At 47.0% G+C, this 25810-nt stretch overlaps 1 protein-coding gene across 2 annotated transcripts in view; it reads left to right on the forward strand.

The window, feature by feature from the left end:
- The window catches only part of nrp2a (neuropilin 2a), a 59320-nt gene that overhangs the window by 20374 nt on the left and 13136 nt on the right, over positions 1–25810 (forward strand). For both annotated transcript variants that reach the window (XM_085263854.1, XM_085263853.1), the window contains exons 4-13: positions 6324–6554; positions 7945–8100; positions 8641–8810; positions 9758–9913; positions 16277–16421; positions 18209–18384; positions 18724–18903; positions 18998–19142; positions 25222–25302; positions 25532–25636. In XM_085263854.1, coding sequence (XP_085119980.1) covers positions 6324–6554; positions 7945–8100; positions 8641–8810; positions 9758–9913; positions 16277–16421; positions 18209–18384; positions 18724–18903; positions 18998–19142; positions 25222–25302; positions 25532–25636 — 1545 coding nt within the window. The remainder of the gene's footprint in view (positions 1–6323; positions 6555–7944; positions 8101–8640; positions 8811–9757; positions 9914–16276; positions 16422–18208; positions 18385–18723; positions 18904–18997; positions 19143–25221; positions 25303–25531; positions 25637–25810) is intronic.

Below are 25810 nucleotides of genomic sequence, written 5' to 3' on the forward strand. Positions count from 1 at the left end.
CAAGCAATATTTTATATTACATGAAAAGCAAAACAAACAACAACAAAAAACAAAACAAAACAGTGTGCATCATTTTGTTACAGTTTATGTGTGGGACATGTTTCATCAAACGTAAGGCTCCCCTTCTCAAAAACACTCAAGTTAATGGTTTTTTGTCATCATGCGCCTCCTTTGCCTTCATGTTAGCGGCCCAAAACCCGCAATCACTCATCCCATCACTTTCCCAGTAATTTACTTCAGCAGAGGGGACCGGGAATGCAGGCAAAACTTACAGAGCGAGGAAAAAACAACAACTTTTAAGTTGCCTCAAAGCACGTGAGGAATGCGTTCTTATATGAAGCAAGAATACACTTCCTCCGGGGCCGTTAGGAAGACTGGGGTGTGGGAAGGGTTATTGTGGGATGATGGAAAATGGAAAGAGCTCCGAGGCTACTTGGGAATTTGACTTAAGGTCAAAGGTTTATGAGCGGAGGCAGAGGCGAGGAGAGTGATGGGGACGAGCGTGTGGCGAAATGGAATTTTCTCAAAAGTCGTCAAAGTGCACGAGGTGAAGTGCGCTTTGTGGGCAAGGTTGAAGTATTGTTTTAGTGGCACTTGTGTGTTTGTGTGTGTGAGTTATAGTGGGAGGAGGTGAGGTGAATTGGTCAGGTGGCCTCGGGGGGAACAAGATTTATGTACGAGTTGCCAGCGTATTGTCTCTGCAGCAGTTAAAGGTAACTCCTGATTTGGGTCTGGAAATGCTTTTCAATTTAACACCGCGAAAACAGAAAGAATTCGTTAATTCACCTCCCACCTTTGAAGAAATGTCCCTGGCTTTGTGTCAAATGAGTGTGACCCAAATTTGATGTTACCGAGGACACCGAGCTCAGACCCTGGCGGTATAACTGACTGCATCTGTCTCACGCATAGATGGATCGAAGGCTGGTGGATTGTGGTGGAGGGGGGATGCGGTTGCCGTGCATTTAACAAGATCCTGGTATAAATACAGGGGTGTAAGAGCTGGTGTCACTGTGCGAGCACATGTAGGTGTCTGCTGGCTGCATGTGTGGGTGGTTCCACTCAGCTTGTTGTGCGAGATTCTGTCTGGCTCTATGTATGTTTGTATGTGGAGGCGGGAAGAGAGACCCGTATGTTTGTGTGTGTGTGAGACAGAGAGGTAGAGAGAGAGGGACAAACTGAGAGGGAAAATGATTGGGGTTAAGGGAGACAAACTGACAAAGAAGGAGTGAGTCAGAGAGTGGAAATGAATTCAGGATGCGTGATTGAGGCCATGTGTTAATTACGGCGTTCCCAGCGCCTGCACGCTCTCTCATCATGGCTGTTTGTCTTACCGTGGCAGGCCCGGGCCCTCTAAACAGCTTACAACTTCTGACGGGTACACAGAGATCCGAGGCTGAGATGTGTTTACTTACTAGAGGAGAAGTGGCAATTGTGCAAGTGTTATTTTTAATATTCTTAACGGATTTAGGCGTTGTGCATTTTTGCGCGCTTTTATTTTTGGGAGGTGATGGAGAAATGAATTTTAGTCCAGTCTGTTTTAATGTAGCTGCACAAAACTCAGTTTGTGTGTACAGTGTCGAGGTTGGGAGGTTGTGTTTATGGGTCTGTGTGTGTTTTTAAAGGGTGTGTCCTGACAGATAGAAATCTGTGCAAACAGCTGGGAGACGTGTGTGTTTGTGTGCGTGTCTTCAGCTTCCTCCCCATCTTAAACAGACAGCTGAGGCTGACCCCACCACACTGTGTCTGGAAGTCAGACAATGCAGGTCTGGTTTTGACTCTGTCCGTGTGTGTGTGTGTGTGTGTGTGTGTGTGTGTGTGTGTGTGTGTGTTTGAGATATCCTGCCCTGCTTTCTCTGCATTGGACTAATGATACTGTGGCTTGTTTTTGTTTTGTTCATTCAACCTTATTACATAAGCAGTGACTGTAGCTACTCCAGGGTTTTTTTGAATTGGACAAGCAATCTGTTTGTGCCACTGTGTGTGTTTGTGTGTGGTTTATGTGTGTGTAAGTGGCGTGGTACAGCACAGTTAGAGCTAATCACTTTCAGCGTTGAGGATCACAAGTCGACCTTTGGCTCTACATCCGTCCCAAATAACCCTTCACCCTTCGGTTCACGTCCTAAGAAGAGCCAGGGTCTTCCATCTATCCCTCAGTCCACTATACTCATGCACACACGCACGCACGCACACACGCACACATACAGTGCACAAACGCCTTAATCCTACTGTACAGTGAAAGTGCACAGCCCCCCTCCCTTCCCCCTTATTGTTGTGGCCTACTTTGGTCCTACTCATGCGTGCTTAACCCTTTATACAGCCCTGACTACCACCCCACACAAAGTCACGTGCTGCTGATGCTGTTACCACGGCTACAAGGGGAAGACTTATGATGGAAGCCCCCATTTCACCCTTCCCCAAAGCCCACCAGTAGCTCAGTGGGGGCAGAAAAACAGTGGCAGCCAATCCAGTGTTAAGATGGGAGCATAGAGAACCTTGGGGCATTGGGTCTCCTCCATGACCGCTGCTGACCGCTTCTGTGGCATCTGGGGGTTCGGGTGGTGGTGGAAGAGGGCGCAGCCTACGGCAGGGACCCCCGCCCAAGTACCAGACATAACACACTGGCCTTGCGTGTCTCTCTGATGCTATCATGCTGATTGGACGCGTCAGTGATGGCTGTTACGGCTGATTGCAACTTGTTTATTCCTGAAAAACCCATGAGCCCCATCCCACTGCCGAAATCACGCTCACGTAATTAACCGGCAAAAGGTGAATTAAAGTCATGAATAAATAAATCGAGCACAAAAAAAAAACAAGAGCGCTTAAGACTGATCAGCGATGAGGAAAAACGCGTACCCGGAATGAAATAACGAGACATTATCAGCAACCGCGTGAACGGCTTTGATCACAAACAGCAGGAGGGCTTTTTTTGGCATCTGCATTTTTTTGTATGTGTGTGTGTGCTGAAGATGAAAAACAATTGATAATGGTAATTCATTTAACAACAACAACACAACAGAGGCATCAGTCTAAGAAGAAACATTCCTCTCGAATTGTCTCTCCGGATATATAAAAGTGTCAAACCACAGCATGCCAAGAATGCTGTTTCTCCTTTTCTTGGGTCTTCCAGTTGTTCACAGTGTTGTTGTTGTTGTTGTTTTTGTTGTTGTGGGTTTTCAACACTTCCCCCCACACCCTTGTGTAGCGTGCCCCTTCCGCTACACATCTACACAGGCATGCACGTACACCGCCCTTCCCCAGATGCCTCGGGAGAGATTTTCTTCAATGGAAACCGTGAGCCGAACTCAAGCGTGGGGAGGTTACACGAGAGATCTGCTCGCGACTGTATACGAGGAGTGAGCTGTATGTCAGGCGGAGACAGGCAGGTGAGAGAGAGGAGGGTGAGGCAGGTTTTGATGTGCGGCAGACGCAGAGGTGAGCCCTCAGCTAGAGTTGTATGTCGACGCCAGGCGAGACAGAGGGTTGAAAGAGTGAATGAACACAGGCCCGGCGCGTCGCTGGGTGGAGGAGGAGAGGAAAGGGGTTGCCCTGACACAACGTGTGGAGCTGCCGCTACTACATCAGGCACTCATGTGCAAGAATCGAGTGGTTTCTACCCAGCAACTCGCCCTCTTACCCCCACCCCACCTCCAATCACACTGACACACACTCTCACTCACTCACACTATGACCTCCCGCTCCTTGCCAGAAGACAGCTCTCGCCAAATGGCAGCTCATGGTGCGATGCAAGCACCAGACAGGCACGTGTGTGTGCGCAGGCATGTGTGTGTGTTTTTAAGACATGAGGGGGTGACAGAGGGAGGTAGAAAGGGGCGAGGGGGACTTGTTTTTGGCGTGTTCATACACTGTGAGCTAATGAGCAGTGACGCAAAGAGAAGGTGCATATGCGCACACTCGGCAGAGCATCGGCACGTGACGTCGCGCGAGGGCGACAGCTCCTCGAGTAACAGACACGGCGTGTTTGGATGGGCGGTGGAGTCAAGCTGCGCTCAGATTGAAGATTTCACCAGCAGGACTCCGCAGACTTGCTTTGCACTGTGACCCAGTGAGAAACAAGGCCAGTGTGTTACTGGGTCTCACACATGCAGACACACACCTTCAAGCACGCACACACTGAGGGAAAACAGGCAGCAAGAAACGGGTCGTGTGAGCAAAAACGTACATGCAAAGAGGAGCATTCGCAGGAGATGTGACTCATGCGTACTGCGCAGTTCATTTGCTGTCGTTATGATCGCATTACAGATAAATGGAGATTGATGCTGCTTACTCCTACATTATAACTGTACACTTAACACACAGAGCTGAGGTCAGTGGTTGAAGGGATGGGGAGATCTTGGCTGTAAATTACCCTCACATTTCAGCATCCCTACTTCTGTGTGTGTGTTTGTGTGTGCGTACAGGCAGCCAGGCAACTGATCCACGGGTGTTTTGATGTAACGGTGTGTGTGGGAGTCGACACAAGGGGTTGAATGCCTGCTTTTAACGCGTGGGGGGGGGAAGATTCATACATTTTTTTTTTGTCAACATCTCAACTGTCAACTGTGACATGAATGTATTGGTGCCAGGTAAATCAATAGGAAGATATATGCATCATTGCACTCAGCTATATATGTAAGCACTTTTTTTTAAAATGTGAGGCTTTGGCAGGAAATGAGAGAAAACGGGGTATAAAGAATCTCTCACAAAATGGGGAATACAAATAGAGATATGGTATACGTCTCCTGGGTTTTCCTCCCTCTGTCTCTATGCTGATTAGGGTCAGCTCTCTGCCATTACCAAGTGTAGACACCGGGAGGGGGGGGTCAGAGCAGCACAGTCGACCCCTCAGCTTTTCATAGGGCCGCCTGATAATAAGAACCGGTGCCTCCGAGGAATGCTGCCGAAGGAATGTTCCACTAACGCGTCTGTGCTCCTAAACGCCGCCTCTACGAATATGAATCTGGTTATCAAACGCAGCCCTGGCAGCTCCCTGAGACAGTGCAGTGCTTGCCTGGATGCGGCGCCGCTTTCCCAGGTTTGAAATCCACCAGATGCCTCCTCCCGTGAGCCTCTTCAACCTGACCTCCCAGCTTTCCAGTGGAGTCAACGATGGGAAAAATGCTTCTAGCTTAGGCTTGTTTTTCCTTGCTGGTAGTGACCGACCAGGCGCATTTGTCTGGGAAAGGAAACTGAAGTTAAATGCGTCTTTAAATGAATTTACCTTCAACGAGTCATTTCAGCAGGAGAGAAGTAGCAAAAAGAAAAAAAACACACAATGTCCAGTTTAAGTGCGCTTTAGTTCTAGAGGAAGAGCTGCGATTTGTCCCACGTATCTTTGCAGCGTTGCCACATGAGGATGTGTGTGTGTCCGGTGAGCATGAAAATAGAAATGCATAAAGATGTACGACTGAACGGAGCCTGCATTGTAAAGATAGAACTATTTAAAGGGTGAGCGAACTCAGGCTCGGAAAATAAACACAGCTTATGAATGAGGCAGCGCGTGTGACATTTGTGTGAAGACCTGTCTATTTGCCGTGTGTGTGTGTGCGTGTGTGTGTGCTGGATTGTCAGCTCTCTCCCGCCTCATTGATGTGCCGGTCCATAAACACTCGGCCGTGACTCAGGCTGCCCAGTGGACCGCGGAGCAGTGGCTGATGGGTAGATGATCTGAGCCACACAGCTGCTGCCGCTCAAGGTGAGCCGCCCAGGGCGCATAAATCTGCATAGCTAATGAGGAGCCGCCGCAAAGGGCCCACTTAGAACCATTACACAACTTTTGTGGTATGCATGAGCGAGGTGTGCGAGAGAAAGTGAAAGACACGCACACACACAGAGTGCAAATGAGACCCAAAAAAGGGTAAAATTTTAAATATATGCTCTAAAGCAGGGTTCCGTCTTTAAAGGTGGAATTTTTTAAGGGCTCAGGTAAAGGCTGGGTTTTGCAGTGCACTGTCATTGTTTGAGAGCACAGAGGTGGTATGAATTTAAGGGGAGCGTGCACAAAAAAAGAGCTCTAAGCCTGCTTGCGTTGCATGATGCAAAATTAGAAATGCCCAGTTGAGCATTTGCTCGCTCTGTTGGGTTTTTTCCCTCCTCCATCTACAGCCACGAGTCGTGCACGTTCGTGTCCTTTCACCACCGCAGCTACTGTAAAATCCCAGCGGGGCTGTCAGTGACGAATGAGTTTCTGAAACACCTTCTGCAAGTCAGATGAGATACCGCCACGTGATCGATTGCTCCTGCTCGTAACGCGACCATTATGGGTTTTTGTTTTTGTTTTTCACTCCCGACTCTAAATATCCTCTTATCCTTGTGTGTCTGCTTAGGCTCGGAATTCTGCTTCCGCAATTTCACCAGCCCTACCGGCATGATCGAGTCCCCGGGGTTCCCGGATAAATACCCTCACAATCTGGAATGCTCCTACATGATCATTGCCCCGCCCCACATGGACATCACGCTCACCTTCCTGACCTTCGATCTCGAGAACGACCCCCTGCTGGTCGGAGAGGGTGACTGCAAGTACGACTGGCTGGACGTGTGGGACGGTCTGCCACAAGGTGAGCGCACAGACACACACAGACACACACAAACAGATGTCGGAATATCTCAGCGTGAGCGTAGACACACTGGAAAGACACCCTGTCCTCACCTTTTAACGTGCGTGGACAGCCACATTTCCACATGCACATTCCTACACTGAAATCTGCATAGCAGCCTTCAATTTCCTGTGCAGGCATCCCTCTCTTTGATGTAAGCTCTTACCGTACAGTCCATCCCATTACATGGGAGGGGGGGGACTGGACACCCCTGAGGACCAATCTGTTCCCATGGTTCTCTTCCCTCTCCATAATAACAACCCGTTCCTAACCCCCCTCGTACTTTCCTCCCTGTCCTCCATCCTTATCACCTAGCACTTCCTTCCTCCCCAGGGTGAGCGAGAGTGACGGCCACGATGAGTATCTGCTTGTATGCAAAGAGCCGAGATCAGAAAGTGGGAATGGGAGGGGTTTGGGGGAGAAAAACATTTGAGGATGTTATCAAGGGGCTTTGATAGTGACCGCCATAGGGTAATGCTAGTTGCTCTGTAGCTGATGAAAGCCACATTAGTAGTGGTGAGTGGTTCATTTCTCACCTCTCGCTTTGCCGAGTTCCTTTTCTTCTCTCTTTTTTTCCTTTTCTTTTTGAAAATATGAAGCAGGGTGGGGGGGGGGGGGGGAACCAAGGATTTGCTCTAATTATTCCATTTTCAGTCGCTAAGAAGGGATCCAAGTGGATTTAAAATTCCAATTATAGCCTTGAATTTAGGAGCTTTGATAGCTGAAAACAATTTATACCATTCAAAGTTGAGAATTAGGAGCAAATTAAAGTGTAACCCAGTTCCAGTGAGCCTGAGTTTCCTTGGGCGTGAAAGAGGGACGGGAGACGAGGCGGAAGGGTGAAGAATTTTTGTGTCTGGAGACCGTTGTAATCCTTAATGTTTGTGAGTGCGTGCGCGCATGTGTGTGTCTATGCGTGTGTGAGTGCTTGTCTGCAGCTGATCCCAGTGCAGCTTGCATTAAAGCAAGGGATTCCATTCCCTCTCCTGCTGGGTTCTGGCTGAGACACACACATGGCAGATGGAGGGATGGACAGGAGAGTTAAGGGAGAGAGGAATGAATGGAGGAAGGGGAGATGGAGGAGAGGCATGCTGTGAGTCATTAGACAACACTTACCGAAGCAGCATGACCACTGGAAACCTGTCTTTGCAGTGCTGGATTTCCTTTTTTTTAATCTTATAGGAATTATCACATGTGCGTGCTTTTTCTGATTTTTCTTCCTTCCTTGAATGTAGCATCATACAGAAAAAGCAGTAAATGTTGAGTTTTTCAAAATAACAGCACGAATGTTTCTTTTAAAATCATTTCTTTGCAATATGACTGTATAAACATGAATTTCGTGTGTGTGCAGTGGCTCCTCTGATTGGCCGGTACTGCGGGACAAAGATCCCCCCAGAGATCCAATCGTCCTCCGGCCTGCTGTCCCTCTCCTTCCACACCGACATGGCTGTCGCCAAAGACGGCTTCTCCGCCCGCTACAACATGACACAAAAAGAAGTCTCCGACTGTGAGTGCACCATCACTTTAAGAGCACACGTGTGCGTGCATTTGTGTGTACAGAGTGTAGGTTTGCTTACCTGCTTTTATTCCCAACTCGATTTTCTCTCTTTCACCGCTTTCGTCTCTGTCATCTCTGCTGACACTCGTCTTTCTCTCTTCATCTTTTTTCTTTTTCCTCCTCTCCTCTTACCCTCTCGATCTCTTCAGCCGTGCCTGCTTTAATGCTATTTCAATCTCGGAGCGCTCCCTCGCCCCTCTCAGCCTATTTTGCGCTCTCCTAAGAGAGCATGATTTCTCAGAAGCGGGCTCATACTATTTTCTTTTAGAATATAAATTAACTCAACCTCAATTTAACTTCACTCACCTGTTGGGCTGCTTTCTGCCTCTCATTGTCTTTTCTCTTTGTGTCTGCCTGAGTTTAACTTCACGCCTCTTGTTTTTTCGAGCTCTGTGCCCCTCATGCCTTTTCTTTCATGTCTGCTAAACCGTTATATTCAGTTATATTCAATGCAAACATAGCTGACGTTGCTCCCTCTTCTCCCGTCAGCATTTCACTGCAGCATGGCGCTGGGCATGGAGTCGGGGAAGATCAGCGACGACCAAATCACGGCCTCGACGTCCTTTTACGACAATCGCTGGCTGCCGCGCCAGGCTCGCCTCAACAACGACGACAACGCTTGGACGCCGGCAGAGGACAGCAACAAGGAATACATACAGGTATCACTCCGCGAGGTTCAAGCAGGCCTACGCTGTCGAGATCAGTCGATGTCAGCGGCAGCTCGCAGCAGCTGACGGATCAGCTGGTACCCTTTCATGCATTCAGTCGGCAAATGTCAACTATTTAAGTCGCTTTAGCCCACCTGCAGTTGTTTCGTACCCCAGAAAGAAGTCGTGCTGCTTCTTTCTTTGCCTTAAGCTTTCCATGAATGTACGTGGAAGGGGCAGAGAGGTTCCAGAACAGAGCCGTGCCACCAAATATAAATAACCGCGCATTTGAGCTGTCTCGAGGGCCCGGGTGTTTAAGAAACTTTTAAATGCAGTTGGTTTGCTCTGGTAGAAATCTGAAGGCGAATATTTGATTTAAGGCACAAAGTCTAGAGCAGGTCGACACTGATATCTGAATCAGCGACGCGTTAACTCGCTGGTGACAGTAAATTTGTCTCGGTGATACTTGCGGAAGAAGGCTCGGCGAAGAAGGCTCTCACGTACAGTGGGGGACACACAGAGGTGCTCACACATAAAGGGAATGGAGGAACTGTGAACCGATGATAAGGAAGTGCTTCCACACTCTCAATCTTTCCTGTCTCAAACGCGTGCATAGGCAGAGCGCGGAGGAGAGCGGCAAGAAGGCCGTGATTGATGAAGGTGCTCTTCAGGAATGCATCCGAACACTGCGCCATTGATCTTTGCCTCCAACCATTCCTCCCCTTACACACATCACAATGTACAGACACACACACACTCATAGATACCACCTAGGCTTCTTCAGTAGAAGGCCACAATCTGCTGCTGCTGCTGTGTGAGCAATAGACTTGCAGCTGCTCGGCTATCTGCATCAGCCCGGAGCACATCCATCCTGCAGTCTACGGAGCTTTCTCTGCCGCTATTCTATTTTATTTCAGTTCATGAAAACAAGTTTTATACATTTTCCCCCTTTTTTCCAGGTGGATCTTCATTTCCTCAAAGTTTTGACCGGTATTGCCACACAGGGCGCCATATCCAAGGAAACGCAGAAGTCCTACTACGTCACAACCTTCAAGCTGGAGGTCAGCACCAACGGAGAGGACTGGATGGTGTACCGCCATGGCAAGAACCACAAGGTAGAGCATTAAACGTGTTTATAAGTAAAAACGAAGCCTGAAATGGTCCAACGGGCAAGCTCGCTTTAAAGTGAAGCCGAGCATCCACGCTGAACGCCGCATTTACACCTCCGAGATGTTCTCAAACAACTAAGGTTGTTGTGTTCGCTCGAGAGCCATATCAATGGCATCAGCGGACGCTAAATTCCTGAAGGAGTCTTTCCCCTTCTAAGACTGTTTATGAACCCGAGTCATGACCTCAGTCATGAGTTGGAGAGAAAGGGAACGGGAGGGAGGAAGAGATAGAGAGAGGAGGGGAACCTGACAAACAAGAACAATGGAGTCCTCTGTGTGCCCTTATCTGGAACCGCTATTTATCATCTTTCTCAGCCTAACTCACACACACACACACCTGGGGATTGTGAAACCCTCTGGAGGCCGGCCAGGTGTGGACTGAGCAAATTTGCGCCTTGAGAGATTCGCAGCATTACTCTCCAAAATCGCTCCCATTTAGTGCTTCGATCGAGCCTCGTTAAATCTGCATTTGATTGCCTGCTCGTTGTTACTTATATACACACAATGGCAGGTTGTTGCCATGCCGTGACCTGCAGACAGCCTGTTTCCAGGGCATTTAAACCTTGTCCCTCACATCTGGTTTAAGGTCACTGTGGATTTCAAACAAAAAAATGGCAAGAGTGGGCGTGTGTGTAAAGAGGGGTTAATCCACACTACCCGCACAGACTGGGATTCCCCACCCCCCCTCATCCTTCTGTGTGTGCCAGTGATTGGTTTGGGTGGGGCCAGTGGGGGGTATTTGATGTAGAGATTATTAAACAAAATGTGGATTTGACACAAAAGTCAACATCTGTGCAATTTATTAGAACCCCCGGAAAAACACACACACACAATTGAGAGGACCCCCTCCCTTTCTTTAAATAACCTCTGGCTGATCTCCCTGTCTGGAGATCTGTGCGTGTGAGCGCATACGTATATGATGTGTGCCTGTCTGCGGCGTGTAATCTGAGTCCGGTAATCCGTCTGAGCAAAAACTGCTCGGACACTTTGAGACACGGAATCAGACAGATGTTTAGGCATGCATTTTGCATTCGGGAGAGAGATATTAGTGGCGCTACGCTGCTTTGAAAACAGCGTTTTGTTAGCTTTTAGAAAACCGTAAAGGCGGTAGGAGGATTGAAGATCTGTGAAAGATAGAACAAAATCTGAAAAATGTACGTTTTCTAAAGAAAATGGTGAAAACCCGACAAACAAAAGTCTGAGGAAGCAAAGTCAGGGAATAATGCCTGCTGCTTTTTCTAATTGGACACTACTTAATCTACATAAAATGCAGAATTGATTAAGCATACCATCTGCTTCTGATGATAAAGAAATACGACAGCTACAGCATTTACTGCATGCATGATAGGGCTCTAAATTCAAACTCTACAAGGATTTATTGCACACTCTCCCTCCTCTTATGTATAATAAAGAGGCATCTCAGATTGCGTTACATAAAACCTGCTCTTTGTGTATTTGCCGACCACAGAGAGAGCCGTCTAGGAGAGTTTGCAGCCACGGTTTTTACCTCGGACTTCGTGATGGTGAAGCCAAAGAATTCGCTTTACTCTTCGTGACCCTCGTCAGACAGGTTCCCTTCTGTTCTCCGAAGGCTGCAGTTGAATCTTTCCGTGACTGCTAATCCACCACTGGTGTTTTACAAACTCCCGGTTAGCCTGTCCTAAGCCCCCCAAAGAGCCCTTAAGTGGTTGAAGCTCAGTTCTCGTCAGGGGTCCTGTAATGACTGGGATTTGGTTCTTCTAATTGTCATTTAGCAGTGAGCTTGAAGCTCGTGCAGCTTTGGACAGGAGCGTGTAGACGTGTCATTAGTGTGTGTGTGTGTGTGTGTGTGTGTGTGTGTGTGTGTGTGTGTGTGTGTGTGTGTGTGTGAGTGTGCGTGTGCGTAAGGTTGAGGCACGAGTGTGCCTGTGCATCACGTATGAATCACCCGTGAAAGAAAGGGCCAGCTTGGTGGTTCTTACCTCCCCGTGTTTGCTAATGGAAGACAGCTCTCTGACACGATGCGTCGCTTTTTTGATGTGTTAACAAAGGATGAAGGGCTGAATGCTCCTAAGAAGAAAAGGGAAAGTAATGTGGGAAATTAGAGTGATGCAGAAAGGTGTAAAACACACCAGCGCTGCACATTAATCACCTCAATCACACCACCAGGTGTGGGCGTTTCTGTCAATTTTATAAATTTTTTTCCCAAATATTCTGCATGCCATCGCATTTTCAATTCGACACCCATGTGACTTGTTAATTCTAAGTCACATTTCTCACATATGCGCCTCATTACTTGATGAGATGCGAAGACACTCAGGAATTGCATATTTCGCACACTTACACGTAGACGCGAGCTTCGCAACGACTTTTTTCTTCTGTTTTGTTTTGTTTAAATAGACGCGCACGCTCCCGCGCCCAAACTAATTAACATTTAAAACACACGCTGTCACCTGTCTGTGAAGAAAATCCCAGGCGTCCCAGTGCTAAGCAAGCTTTGTGCTGCTGAAAGGCACTGTATGTGCTAAATCAGTCTAACACTGACACACACATAGTAACATGGAGGAGAGGGGGTGAAAAGTCAGCCTTCAGCTTTTCTTCCTGCACCTCCATCACACTGTAGAGTAGAAGAGAATAGAATAGCCTTTTATTACCTTTGTAGCTCTCAGGCTAGCGGTGGACATATCGATCGATCAGGTGGTATCGCTAATACTGGCCCTGTATTCACTTGGTATGCGATCAATGCCCACATTTGTAGTATCCCACAGCACTAGCTCGGGCACAAACACACAGGCTTTGTTTTCCGCTTATTCTACATGCTGATGCGTATTAAAAACAGCGTGTGCGTGCGCCGACACACAGCGAGACACAATCGGTTACATCGGCACCAAGCAGGAGGCTTTGACCAGAGGTGGTGTTAGGGTCACGACGTCAACCTTTGCACGCGCGCACACACTCGCCTCAGCCTCTCTTAGAGCTAGTTGTAGAGAGCGGCCAGCTGGAACCAGTTTCTACTGTCAACATCTTCATAGTGAGACACAGGGGAAGAGAGCCAGGGGGGATGAAAAGTGTAATGGACGGAGAAAGAGGCTTGGATCAGGAGAACAACATGGGAGTGAAGAAAGAAAAAAAATGGCTGGAAAACAAATAATGGCTTGTGCAGAGAGCTTGCCACATCTCCCCCTGGTGCCATCATGTTGCAGAAAAACACTGACAGAGGAAGGAGATGTGTGCCAAAACAGCGCAGAATGGATGGTAAATGAATCAAGCTATGATGTGTACATCCATCCGCACCTCACTTTCCAGGAACAAGCGCTCTAACAAGATCCAGCAAACCTCTGCCTGCTTTAAGATTGCACATTACATTTCCGTGCTCTGTTTGCTTAGAAATGTCAGGAGGATGTTTACTATAATACAAACACGCCCATCGCGGTGACCTGGTTCTCTGCAAAAGTCATCAATAGTTAAACACCCGTGGTGCCTGGGTTCTGCCGATGTCCGCGAAAAAGAGGCCTGACCGTCACATGTTGCTATGCGAGCGCGTAATGGGGTCTTCGTTATATTTTAATGACTCTCGGCTCACTTGGAGACACAACATGACAGCATCAATTATTCAGCCCACCTCGAAAGCACGCTCACGTGAGGGGAGGGACCCGTATAGACACACACATTAAAAAATAAAACCCCAAAATTCCAGTTGTTAGGCAGATTGGAGGTGGCCCAGACACCAACCACACTGACCGCCCTTCCTGTTGCTACAACTTCCTTTATTTCAAGTTGGCGAAAAAGTAACCAGGTTACCAACGAGTTAGTCAATGAACAACCATCTGCTTCCCATGGCCATTGACCTTTAACCTTAGAAGTAATGGGTGAGGAGTGGGAGACCACTCAGGTATCCTGACAATAGAGTGGAGGAAGTCGTGAGAACCGAGGACACTAAAGACCAAACCGGCAACTCTTCACTGCCCTTGTCTTTCTGTGCTGTCTTTCTTCTAAGTTTGCTCTCTCTCCACTCACATCCATAATAATTTGCTTTTTAAAAGGAAAATAAAAAGAGCCTCTGGAGATGATTCGTACTGAGAAGATTATTCTTTTTGTGTCAGTAATGTTGGCCACATTCCCAGGTTTTATCCAAAGATGAGTAGGAAAGAAAAGCAGCTGGCAGTGTTGCAGTGCATTGACTGATGGCCTTTTAGCAACGTTGGGCATTTTGAAACATTTCTGGGAAGCTGAAGCCCACAGATATTTTACAGTCATTCCTCAGTCTACCCACTTCTATTGACCGAAACGCACTGCTGTTTTATTTACGTGGCATTTATTAAAGTAAACTTTGTGCCAAAGTTGGAACTTTACACAAAAAATAGTGTTCGTTAGGTTTTTTTGTGTTTTTTTTTTTGCTTGTTTTTGCATTTCCAGCTTCTTCCCAAATGAGGAAATTCCACTGAATTTTCTCATTTTGGCTTATTATGTGATAAATGCTTGGATGGAGTATTTCCTGTTACAGTCGATCTGCTCGTTGTTCTTTTCCTCCCTGCTCGTCACCACTCCCTTCATATTCCTAAGTTATGTCCTCTGCCCTCCATTCAACCTTTTTCTGTCTGCCGCTCCCTTCTCCCGCACACCCTCGCTTTTTCTGTCATTAACCATCCTTCTGAGGACGCGCTTCCTTTCCCCCGCAGTCATTTTCGTTTTTACTGCCTCACGTGCTGCTCTTTGTCTCACATACCCGGCATCTGGGAGTGGGAATGATGGGGCGGTTGTATTGCAAGGCCTGCCCTCCATCGTGGACGCGCACTGGTGTTTACATAACCCCCATAACCACATCCCCTGTTTTGCCTCTTAGGTAAACATAACAGCTGTCTATCCTCGATCCAGCAGCAGATAGAGCAGCGATAGGCCCACTTATCTGTTCAAACACTCACAGCGCTTTGTATTATCAGTGTGAGCTCCACTTGATTTAATCAGGCCATGCCCAAAATCAAATAAAACCCCCCGAGAAGGATTTTAGAAATGATATCACTCGTATTCCCATCGGTTATGGAATTTCTGGAATATCATTTTTTAGAGTTAGGGGAATTTTGTAAATGGGTCAAACAGAAAGCAGACTTTAATGATTTAAAAAAAATATATTAAAAAAATCAAATTTTTAAGGCTGTGGTAGAGTGCTGAGGTTTGATCTCAATTAAAGTAAAAGAAAACTCGTGTAGGGACCTTTTTTTTAGGCATGATGCCTTTTAATCTTTAATTCAGCCGCTTGTAGCAGTTGTCTTCCCATCTCTCCATTGTGTGCGGCAGCTGTGATGCGGCGTTCCTATCAGCTGGCACGGTCAACCGCAAACAGAGAGTGAGTGACACTTAACAGTCACTCAGTTAAAAGACGCTCACCCTGCTTATCTGGGTGCGTGGGATGTGACCGTGTTTGTGTGGGCTCCTGTGGTTTCCTGCGTCTGGGTGTGCGGTTACAGTGAGTAGCCGCCAGCAAGAGGAAGAAAGGCATGCGGGAGGTGTGAGGAGACATCAACAGCGCGGTCTGGACGAGGAGATTTATGTAGAAAATGGAGGTTTTTGAGATGAAGGGATTCAGAGCGATGTGGGCTCGAGAGTGGAGGGAAGAGGATGCGGGGAAGGAAAGAGGAGGAAGTCACAATTGAGTGTTCCCATCCGATTCTCTCGAGCATCACAGGCGATTGCACACTTTTCTGCCCACAACAGGAAGTAACTTGACCACCGCGGTTACATTTGCCCTCTGACCCCTCCACCCTCGCTGCCCCACCCCGCTGCCTTACGGGAGGAAAGGAGCGGTTCAGGGAGAAGTGAATGTTGATGCTGTGGAAGCGTCAGGAAGTGAATTTCACTCGCATCCTGCCCACCTGGACAGACTTCCTGCCTCCGGCGGCTAATCATGTTCTGTCGTGTCAGGTCAACTCTCCCACAGCTTCCTATGACCACCAGTGCAGAGGTGTGTGGAAGTCGATAGATGTCGATAGGGTGTGTGTGTGTGTTTGAGGAAATCTCATCCTTCGATGGGCTTTCCCAGCCTCCCGGTGCTGAACCTTCGACCCTAAAACACATCGACAGCTGGGCTGGTGACACTGGATCCGTGTTTGGGTTGTCTCTGCTTTGTCCGGCCTGCCACTGTGTGTGTGTGTGTGTGTGTGTGTGTGTGTGAAGCCAAGCGAAACTGTGCACTGTGGGTGGGTGTTCAAACAAGAGTGTGTGTGTGTCTAACTGAGAAAGAGAAATAAGACAGCACAGCTAAGTTACAGCACATCTCCTCCTGATGGTAACCAACCCTTTTTTGCTTGTCCTCTGTTTGCCTTTGCTGTCCAGATTTTCCACGCTAACACAGATCCGGCCGAAGTGGTTCTCAACCGCGTCCCGCAGCCGGTCTTGGCCCGGTTCGTTCGGATCCGACCACAGACCTGGAAGAACGGCATCGCCCTTCGTTTCGAGCTCTACGGATGCCAGATTACAGGTGCGTTCGTGGGCGTGTGTGCGTGTCATGAAGCAGTCAAGTTGCCAGAATCATCCCGCTTTGCATTCATGGCTTGAACAGAACTTTTCGTGGGTTTAAATCAGTAATCATGCACCAGCTCTATCCTCTCGGTTCAACCAACACAAAGCACTGTTTTAAAATCTAACTTGTTCTAAAAAAAAGAAAAGAAAGAAAAACCCATCAGCTTTAACGACATTTAACTTCCTAAACCTTAAAGGGCCGGATCAAACACACACACGCATTCAGACATAAATGTGTATTTATACTCTCTCCCACAATCCCTCTTGCTGTGGTTTAAACATGGCAACCCTCGGGCTAATTAAAGAAAGCTTCTGCTTCTGTTCTTTCTTCCAGAGGCACCACCAGTGTCATTTTCCTCTTTCAGTGCTCTCCCACTTCTTTTTCCCCTCTGCTCGCTTTTCTGTCTCTGACTCCCTCAACGCTGCCACCCCCCACCACCACCACATCCCATTTTTCCTCTCATGGTTTTGGAGACTTTTTTTTTTTTGATGTGCCGTCTTTGCTCCGTGAGCTCCTCTAGATTGAGAAACGAGTACCGATCAATCATTCATGGCTCCCCGTTCACTCTTACATCAGAAACTGTGATTCGCCTCAGCCTCAACAGCTGCTGCTATTGGAATAACTATTAGCTCTTACAGTACAGGTGCTTCAGCACACAGGCGCTTTCTAAATATAGCGCGTGACCTCAAAAAAAAAGCAGGCACACCTCTTGGAATATACACAGACCCTTCCCACACGTACGCACAGTCACACGTTTTCCGTCTCCTGCGCTTTTTATTCATTATTTACATCTCCTGCATTTGCGGTGACATAACAACATGAAACTTTGATCTGTGTTCTCTTAAACCGTCAGCACTACTAACATCTCCCCACATCTCTTCCCCTCCGTCTCTCTCGACGCCCTCCGCGCTCATCCAGCGCCGCTCGTCTCTCACTCCGCCTACCTCCGTCCTTCCCCCTCTCCCACTGTTTGTCTCTGCAGGCGACTCATCTCTGCGTTTCTCTCTCCTTTTCCCAGCCTCCCCAAGCCGTCATCTCCCGCTCCAAGTCTCCTTCTCTGCTTTTATTTTCACCCCCGTCACCACTCTTTCTTTCCACTCTCTACTTCTCTGTCTCCCCGCTCCTTGTATCATACCTTATTTTTATCCCCTTAATCCTCATTTCTCTCTCACACATACTCCCTCAGCAAGTTTTATATTATTTTATTTTCACTTCTACTCACCCATCCGTATCGGAATGAGTTTCATTTCCGAGCACTTTGACGTGTACATAAAACTTTCTCTCAGTCGGCGAATGTACATAAAATGTGTGCCGCATAATGAGCAGACGAGCTATTGTACAGAATATAAAGAAACAATGCTCCGAACAGCATTATATGGCGCTCGGGGTATTTTTTTGTTAGATGTGAGAAGCGTGCATGCAAAGCAGACAAGTGTGCCCATTCAGCAGCAGACTTAACATATGCTTTTATCTCACTAATGGCAGCCTAATTGCATATTGAACATGAAGCGGTAGCGCTTTGTTACACATCTTTTTTTTCTCTTCCCTCCATTCTCTTGTCTCTCACCTCATCTTTTCCTGTTTGTTCCAGTCTAAACTCTTAATGCTCAGTGGCCAGCAGTGTGATCCTGCGGCAAAGCCTAACAGCTCCCCGGTGGGAAAATGTGTACCAGCACAGCGTTAGGTGGTCTCTTCTTCCAAGGAAACTAAAGAAGTCTCTAACCCTCTCTGCCTTTCCCCTCCAGATGCTCCGTGTTCAGACCTGCAGGGGCTGATGTCCGGCCTGCTCCCCGATGCCCAGATCTCAACCTCATCCAGCAGGGACGTGGTGTGGAATCCCGGGAGCACCCGTCTCGTGGCCAGCCGCTCCGGCTGGTTCCCTGCTCCTGCGCAGCCACTGGCTGGAGAGGAGTGGCTGCAGGTAGACTTTGCATTTATTGTGCATTACTTTAAAGCAATGATGTTAGCATACACCTTTACCTTCTAGTTAAGTTAAAACGCAGTCACAGAGCACAGCTGCCATAAAAACATAACTATTATGAGTCCCCCCCCCCCCCCCAAAAAAAAAAAAATGGCTGCCCGGAGTTTTTCCTTTCCATTGTTGCCAAGTGCTTTCTCATAGTGTGATTGTTGGGTTTTCTTTCTATAACTGTCTTTATCGCACAATATAAAACACATTGAGGTGTCTGTTGTTGTGATTTGGTACTATATGAATAAAACTGAATTGAATTGAATTAAATTATAAATCTAAACTCCACAGGTGGACCTGGGTTTAGCCAAGACAGTGCGCGGAGTCATCACCCAGGGAGCGAGGGGAGGAGACGCAGGAAGTGGAGCGGCCACAGATAACCGGGCATTTGTCAGGAAGTACAAAGTGGCACACAGCCTGAATGGGAAAGATTGGAATTTCATCATGGACAGCAAGACTAGCTTACCAAAGGTGGGTCAGGGGAGGCGGGCAGATGAAGAGCGATGCTCTTGTGTGTTTTTTTTACCAGTTCAGTAACCACTGCAGTGTTGGTTTTTTTGTGCAGATCTTTGAGGGGAACACACACTATGACACCCCAGAGCTCCGGCATTTCGAGGAGACAGTGGCCCAGTATATCCGACTCTATCCAGAGCGGTGGTCTCCGGCAGGCATTGGGATGAGAGTGGAGATTCTGGGCTGTGACCTTCCAGGTAGGACGCTCGGCCGTGATCTGTTTGACACAGGATCATTTTATATACATATATGATAATTTGCTGCCTACAGTATTCCAGGCTGAATTATTTGCCCTGCGCTGTAATGAACTCTAACCAGAAGTGAATGGACCTTGAGGAAGGTGGCTCACTAGAAAAGCGAGCCTCACATTAGATATGCATGAGAGTCATTAGAGGATGCCAGAGGTGAAAAGAGACACCCCGTGTGAGCTGAGAAAGGGAAACTGATAGCACCCTTGAAAAGTAATTATTTCTGATTTATTTCTGATATTATTACACCGGGCTTTGTGTTAGGTTGTCTTTAAGTATCCACAAGCACCGTGAGCGGCAGGCAGTGGACAGAGCTTGGTTTAAATGAATGCATCCCCAGAGAGAGAGAGTATTTATCAGTTCACTCTCCAGCGTGGTCTGTTATCCAGATGTGAAAGTGCTGTCGGATCATACGCGCTATCATCAGCACTCACGCACATATGGACCTTCACTGTTTACCACTCCCTCTGTGCCTCAAAAGGACGACTGGGCAGTATAGCTCAACATTTACAACAGCGCTTAAACATGAGTACATATGCATGTTTTGACACACGTTTACCCCACGCGCCACAGGAAACGAGCAAAGTGTTCATGCATGTTCTCTAGACACGTACTTTATTACACAAGCATGTCAAGCTACGCTTTCATTAGGACGATTTATGTGCTTTTGTGCGCTCCCACAAGACCTGATGAAGAGCACAGTTGAAGAGCGATTGTCATTATCACCTCTACTGCACGTCCAGCTAACAAAGTAACCACAGAGTCTACAATATAAATGTAAATGTGCACAGGTCTGTTTGCATGTGCCTCGTTGTGCAAAGATGCAGCACCCATATTTTCAATCCATCATTATGTACAGTTTTAAAAAAAAATGAACAGAGGGAAGTTCCATGCAGTTTATGATTGCTGCTTAAAGCTTGCTGCTCTAAACACCTGGTCCCTGGTCATTTTATCCTCCCCTGGAGCTCCTCCAGAGCACAGGAAACAATGTGTTTTACATTAGCTGCTGCCTGATGATTGACATGTGGAAAGCAGATCACAGAAACCAATGAACACTAAACACCAACTTAAAAAATGGGAACAAAATGAAAAAGTATTTTAGGCTTTACCGCTTGACAGAGTTGACTTTCTGAAGATGGAGTGGAGAGTTCGGGGGAAACGTGACACACAGTACTATTGTTAAGGGTCACACATTGTTCACAGACCACCAGAACTCAGCAGGGATGACGGACTACCGCTGACATCCCGTAAATCATTCGCTTCTCTGTCCCCTCTGATTTTTCAGTCGTTCTCTCCAGTCTTCAGCGATGTTCTCGGTTTACTTTTCACCTTATTGTGATTTAAAGTAAGAGGATGAAATTTATCCCCAAATCAACCCCAGCGCACTAAAGCACAATAAGAGCTCTCTCTCCTTATTCCTCCACATGGTTGCAGTTGTTTCGTTCCCACCCCGAGGCCCAGTGCGTGGGTCTAAAAATGTTTTTGTTCTTTTTTTTTTTCTTCGTTTCCATGCCTCCTCTCTTTTCGTCTCCTCCCCTCTGTTACTCATCACTCGCACCTCTTTTCCACGCTCGCTGCTGTTGGTCCTGACTCCTTCAGTTTCCTGCTCCCCCCCCCCCCCCCCCCCCCCTGTTGCCACACAACTGACTTGCACACAGATCCTCTACAGTGACTTTTTTTTTTTTTAGTGTACGTACTCCCAGAATGAAAAATTTATGAGCTCAGGGATGAAATTTTAGAGGGGAAAAAAATCCAGGTAGGCTCATTTCAGTCTTGGGAGCACTGAAAAGTAGAGCTCGCACATGCTCACGCACACACACCTCAAGCTGTCTGTCCTCCCTCCATAATTCGAGTAAACACAGTAGAGCTAGCTTTCAAATGATGATCGCTCTGAACCATTTTTCTCAGTTCGGTCCTATATCATTCCGCCTTTGGAGTAAGCGCATTATCCCAGTGTTTTCACAGCATCCCAGCCTCTGGAATTTTGGCTTCTTTGTTGTTTGTGCTCTTGCATTATTCATGTCATAAGGGAACCCGCCTCCCGTTTGGGGGAGAAAAAAGCAATAACCCTTAACTTAAATGATTAAGTTTTTAAGGTGAAGGCTTGATTTAGCATTAGAGTCCCGCAAGTAGCGATTAGGGCAACTCTCCAGGAAATTAATGCAATCTTTGAAGTGATGGTGCGTCTGTGTGTGTGAGGATGATCCCTGATCTGAGCACTTAACCCCACCCGGCAAAATATCAAATAATGGCTACTTGTCTACCCCATTGTGTTCTTTTGGGGTGTATGTATATCTGCGTGCATGCATCCATCACTCTGTGTGTGTTTGAGTGTATGTGTGTGTGTGCGCGCGTGTGTGTGCACTCAGTACTGCCAGGGAAAGATTTACAGAAAAGCTTTCTACATAATTGAAGATTTTTTTCCTCTTCTCTGACATATTGCTGAGTCAGACTCTTTGGAAGTGAGCAATGTCTTTTTTTACAGGGTGGGTTGGCCCTCACGACCGTGTGTGTGTGTGTGTTTGGCGACTGCGTGTGCACTGAAAAGCAAGCCCGCAGAAGAATTTGTCTGTGAGCATGTGCATTCGCATATGTGAGCGTGCATCTCGATTATCTATGTCAGCACTGCCCCACCCCCTTCCAGCCGCCTAGGGCCCCCGGTTCTAAGTGTTGGTATCTCATCCCGTGCATGATGATGACTTGCATCATCACCTGCAGCAGCAGACACATTATGTAAGACAACACTCTGCTGCAGAGGGACTGTTCCTGCATTTCAAGGCTCCCTCTCTGCTGTGCAACAAACCCAGCTCTCGCGACACCGTCCTCGCACGCATCAAGGACAGGACTCGGGGCATGGTAGGCAGGTCACATACGTTAACACACATTACCTCCCCCTCGCCTCGCACAAACATACACACCCTGCAAACAGCGCGCAAGTCAGTGCCATTCCCATCGCCCCCCAAAACACTCCTGTCACACCCTGGAAAGGTCAGCACATTTACACTGTGACAAGGCCTGACCTTTGAAAGCATAGAGTACTCAGGAGCTGGGCAGAATCTTAATGGACTCGACTGCGCGCTCTCTGCTTGTGTGTGTTTAGCTGCGGCGCGCGCTCAGGTAATGTGTAGATGGTTTATTTTAACGCCCGCTCCTGAGACTTAACTAGAGGACCCAAAAGGTCAGAATGGAATAAAAAGGCAAACACACACACACAAAAAGCAAAAGACGGCGAGAAGAGCGAACACAAGAGGAGGAATAAAGAGGAGACGCTGAACAAGACGTGGTGGCCCATTTGAAAGTCGGATGGGTGGAAGAGAGGTAGAAGGGTAGAGTTGCTTTCCATGCTTTTGCTTCCCAGTGGACCGGCAGCGATAAGAGTCTCATTAGGTAGTTAATAGCTGGCATAAAGGACGTGACATTAACGCTGGGTTAATGTCAGAAGCAGTCGCCAGCTGTGGCCAGCCTTTTCATCTCTGCCATTTCTCCAGCTGTGGCGCCGCTGCGCTCGTTTCCGCGGGAAGTTCTTTTAAGCAGATCAATTGCGTATCACAGTGTGTTTGTTGCCCTCATTGCTTTTTTCGCAGCCTTTAAATGATAATGGTAGCCTCACAGAAGGAGGAACCTTAACAGCAGGAGGCCTCTAGTACTGCCACTAACAGGCGTTAGACATGCTTAATCCATGTCACGCTTTTTCCTTCTTAGATACTCGTGTGTGTCTGTTCAACCTCCCGTCTCACACACGATCATCAAGCATCCAAGTCTTGGAGTTGTTTAGATGGACTAAATAAGAAAAAGGCAGAGGAAAATGAAATATAATGGGTTTGAGAGTGCACTTAGCCTTTTTTTTTAGGAGTCACCGTCGTCAAATGTCTGAATCTATTTGAAGAAAAGAGACAAACAGAAAGAAAAACAAGTTGGCTGACTAAATGTAAATGTGGGAAAACACCTGCATTTTTATTTTTTTATTATACATCTGGATCTTTGGCTGACCCAAACTCCTGCGTAAATTCCCACAGCTCACCAGGGTCAGCCCATCTGCTCTTAATAACTACGCTTTTATTTTTTCTTCCTACCACTTCACATTCTAGCTGCAGCCTGCTCAACATGTGTGTGTGTGTTTGTGCATTTGACATCTTTTAATGAGCAAACTGCTGGATTATTTATGCCTCTGTGTGTTGTTTGTCTTTCTTTTTGATATATGCGAGATTTAGTTGACGTTAATGGAGGACCGAAAATCATACATTTCACTTTGTGTTTGTTCTCCCTCCTTCCAAGCGCGCTTGAGTTATGGAGTGAAGAAGGCCCTCGAATGCACACAGACAAACACGCACAACAGTTCACACAGACAGCAGAGTGGGTGATGGAGTGTGTGTGTTTGTGTGTGCGCGCTTTTAGACCCTTCTTGACAGCGAGAGAGTGGTCCCAGAGTGCGATCATCCCGTCCGAGGTCGAGGGGAGTTTGTTAGACAGAGCCATCCATCAGCCTTAGCGCCAGCCTGTTTTGTGTGTGTGTATTAACATGTGGACATGTGTGCCTGTTCATTTGTGCGTCTGCATATCCGAGCCCGTATGTATGGTAGACAGATTCTGACGCCTGAGCTCCCAGACACAACATGACAAGGGCTCTCTTGGGTTTTCTGTGCCTTCCTCTGACAGGAGACATGAATTAGTACAGTGAGGCGGTTTCAGTACCACGTACGATTTGTAGGCACGTTCTTTGTGCTGAGTTATGATAAAATAACGATAAGGTCATTAACTCAAGCAGCAGCGTTACTGCATTGTCCTGCATAAAGGTGCATGCTAACGGAGACATTAGCTGTTTTAGCGTAACAAAAATCAACATTCATAAAACAAGAAGTCAAATTTTCCTGCTTCATCTGAGCGACTCTTTTTTGTTTGCTTGGATCAAACAAACTTGTTATTTTGTGTTTCTAATGAGCCAAGTTCACTGTTTCTGTTCTTTGTGCTAATAACTGTCGCTAGCTTACTTTGCTTTCGCCCATTTTTGAAGCCTTTGAGCAATTTTTTCATCACCCTAGCTACGAAACACACTAAATTAAAAAGAAAAAAACCTTACTTACTTTCTTAGTTACTGCGACGACCCAAACTACGTCTTCTTATCCCGCATTCTTGTTGTCTGCTCTTCTGTGCTGTTTTCTAGACTTTTTATAGCAGCTTATATCAAGAACTCGCTCGGCTGCACCGGTAAAAAGCATAATGAACATCCACAAACTAAATAAACATAATATAGGCACAAGTAATGTCAACAAACATGCGCACATTGATTGCAGATTGAACTTTGAATTGTGACATTTGAATAAAGTATTTGTATAAACCACATAGGTGCCGGCACTCTCAGTGGCATGTCAAAGTTTTATCAAGATTTTTCCGTTCGTCTAGGAGGAAATAGGAATCATACATACATATGCTACTATCATTATATATGATGATGTAAGGGGTGGTTCTGATAGCTACCCCATAAAAGATGCTCTTCTTTATTGTGTATTTTACTCTTAAATAAGACCATGATTTGCAAAATGAGCATCATGTTCTAATGAAGAAGATATAAAAGTAGTGAATGAGGGCAAAAACTCCTCTCTGCTGTATTAAATCAAGTGAGAAGAGGGGTCATTTTCCCATAGCCGTCTATATAATCTCACTCCTTCTGACCCCCTGCTGATTGTCAAGAAGACTCCATGACCTGAATGGCTTTCACTTTTTACACCCGGAGACTACCTTTATCTTTTGCATAGTCTATGATCTATGGAGGCACAATGGAGAGTTATTATTAAAGACTTCATTTCCGTCTTGTTGTTTTTTTTGCCTTTGTGAGTTTATCATTTCCTCTTTCCCGTTTGTATTTCCTGGCCCTCCCTAATGTGCAGCTCCCAAAGGACATATCGCCACATAAATAATGTCTTTAACAAACAGCAGTTCATTTTGCTGCCCTCTTTACAGTAATACATTGTCTGAAGTTGGCTTTAAGGGGCCACCTTTGACCCAAGTTTCATTATGTTTGTTCCTGCAGAAACCTCAACCCCAGCAGGCACCACCACACCCACGCTGCCAGCTGACGTCGAAACCACCATGGTCCCTGTCACGACTACAGGTGAGACAGGTGTTTAATATGAAAGAGCCAAAGAAATGCTGGATTAATAGCGTCATTAGGAAGCTGTAATAAGAAAGATGAAAGGCCTGAGAAAGCGCTGCATGACATTATGTAGATCAGCTGCAAATGCTCCTGTATCTGAAATGACTTTGATTTCTCACGCCTATCTGCCCTTTGGCTCTCGCTCTTACGCTGCCTTTTTCTCCCTGGCTGCTCTCCACCTCTACAGCGGCCACCTCTCCCCCATCAGACGCCGTGTGTGAGTTCGACCACGGCCTGTGTGGGTGGACACACGACCCCAACGCCCCGCTGCTCTGGTCCCTGCACAGCAACGGTGAGTCTCCTTAACAGAAATGTGAATATTTGGTCCGACTCCCTCAGTGTTTTTCCTCTGCACAGCATGCATTTAATAGATCTGAAGTTATGTCCGGATGGATTTACAGAACAGTGCAGTTAGCAGCTCAAGTTCACTACGGGAACCCCATTTTCTTTTCTTTTTTCCTTTTTT

The sequence above is a fragment of the Mchenga conophoros genome, linkage group LG23 (assembly GCF_057382185.1).
Source record: "Mchenga conophoros isolate Kocher_MC1m ecotype Shallow Benthic linkage group LG23, M_conophoros_male_GT1.1, whole genome shotgun sequence".
Lineage (NCBI taxonomy): Eukaryota > Metazoa > Chordata > Actinopteri > Cichliformes > Cichlidae > Mchenga > Mchenga conophoros.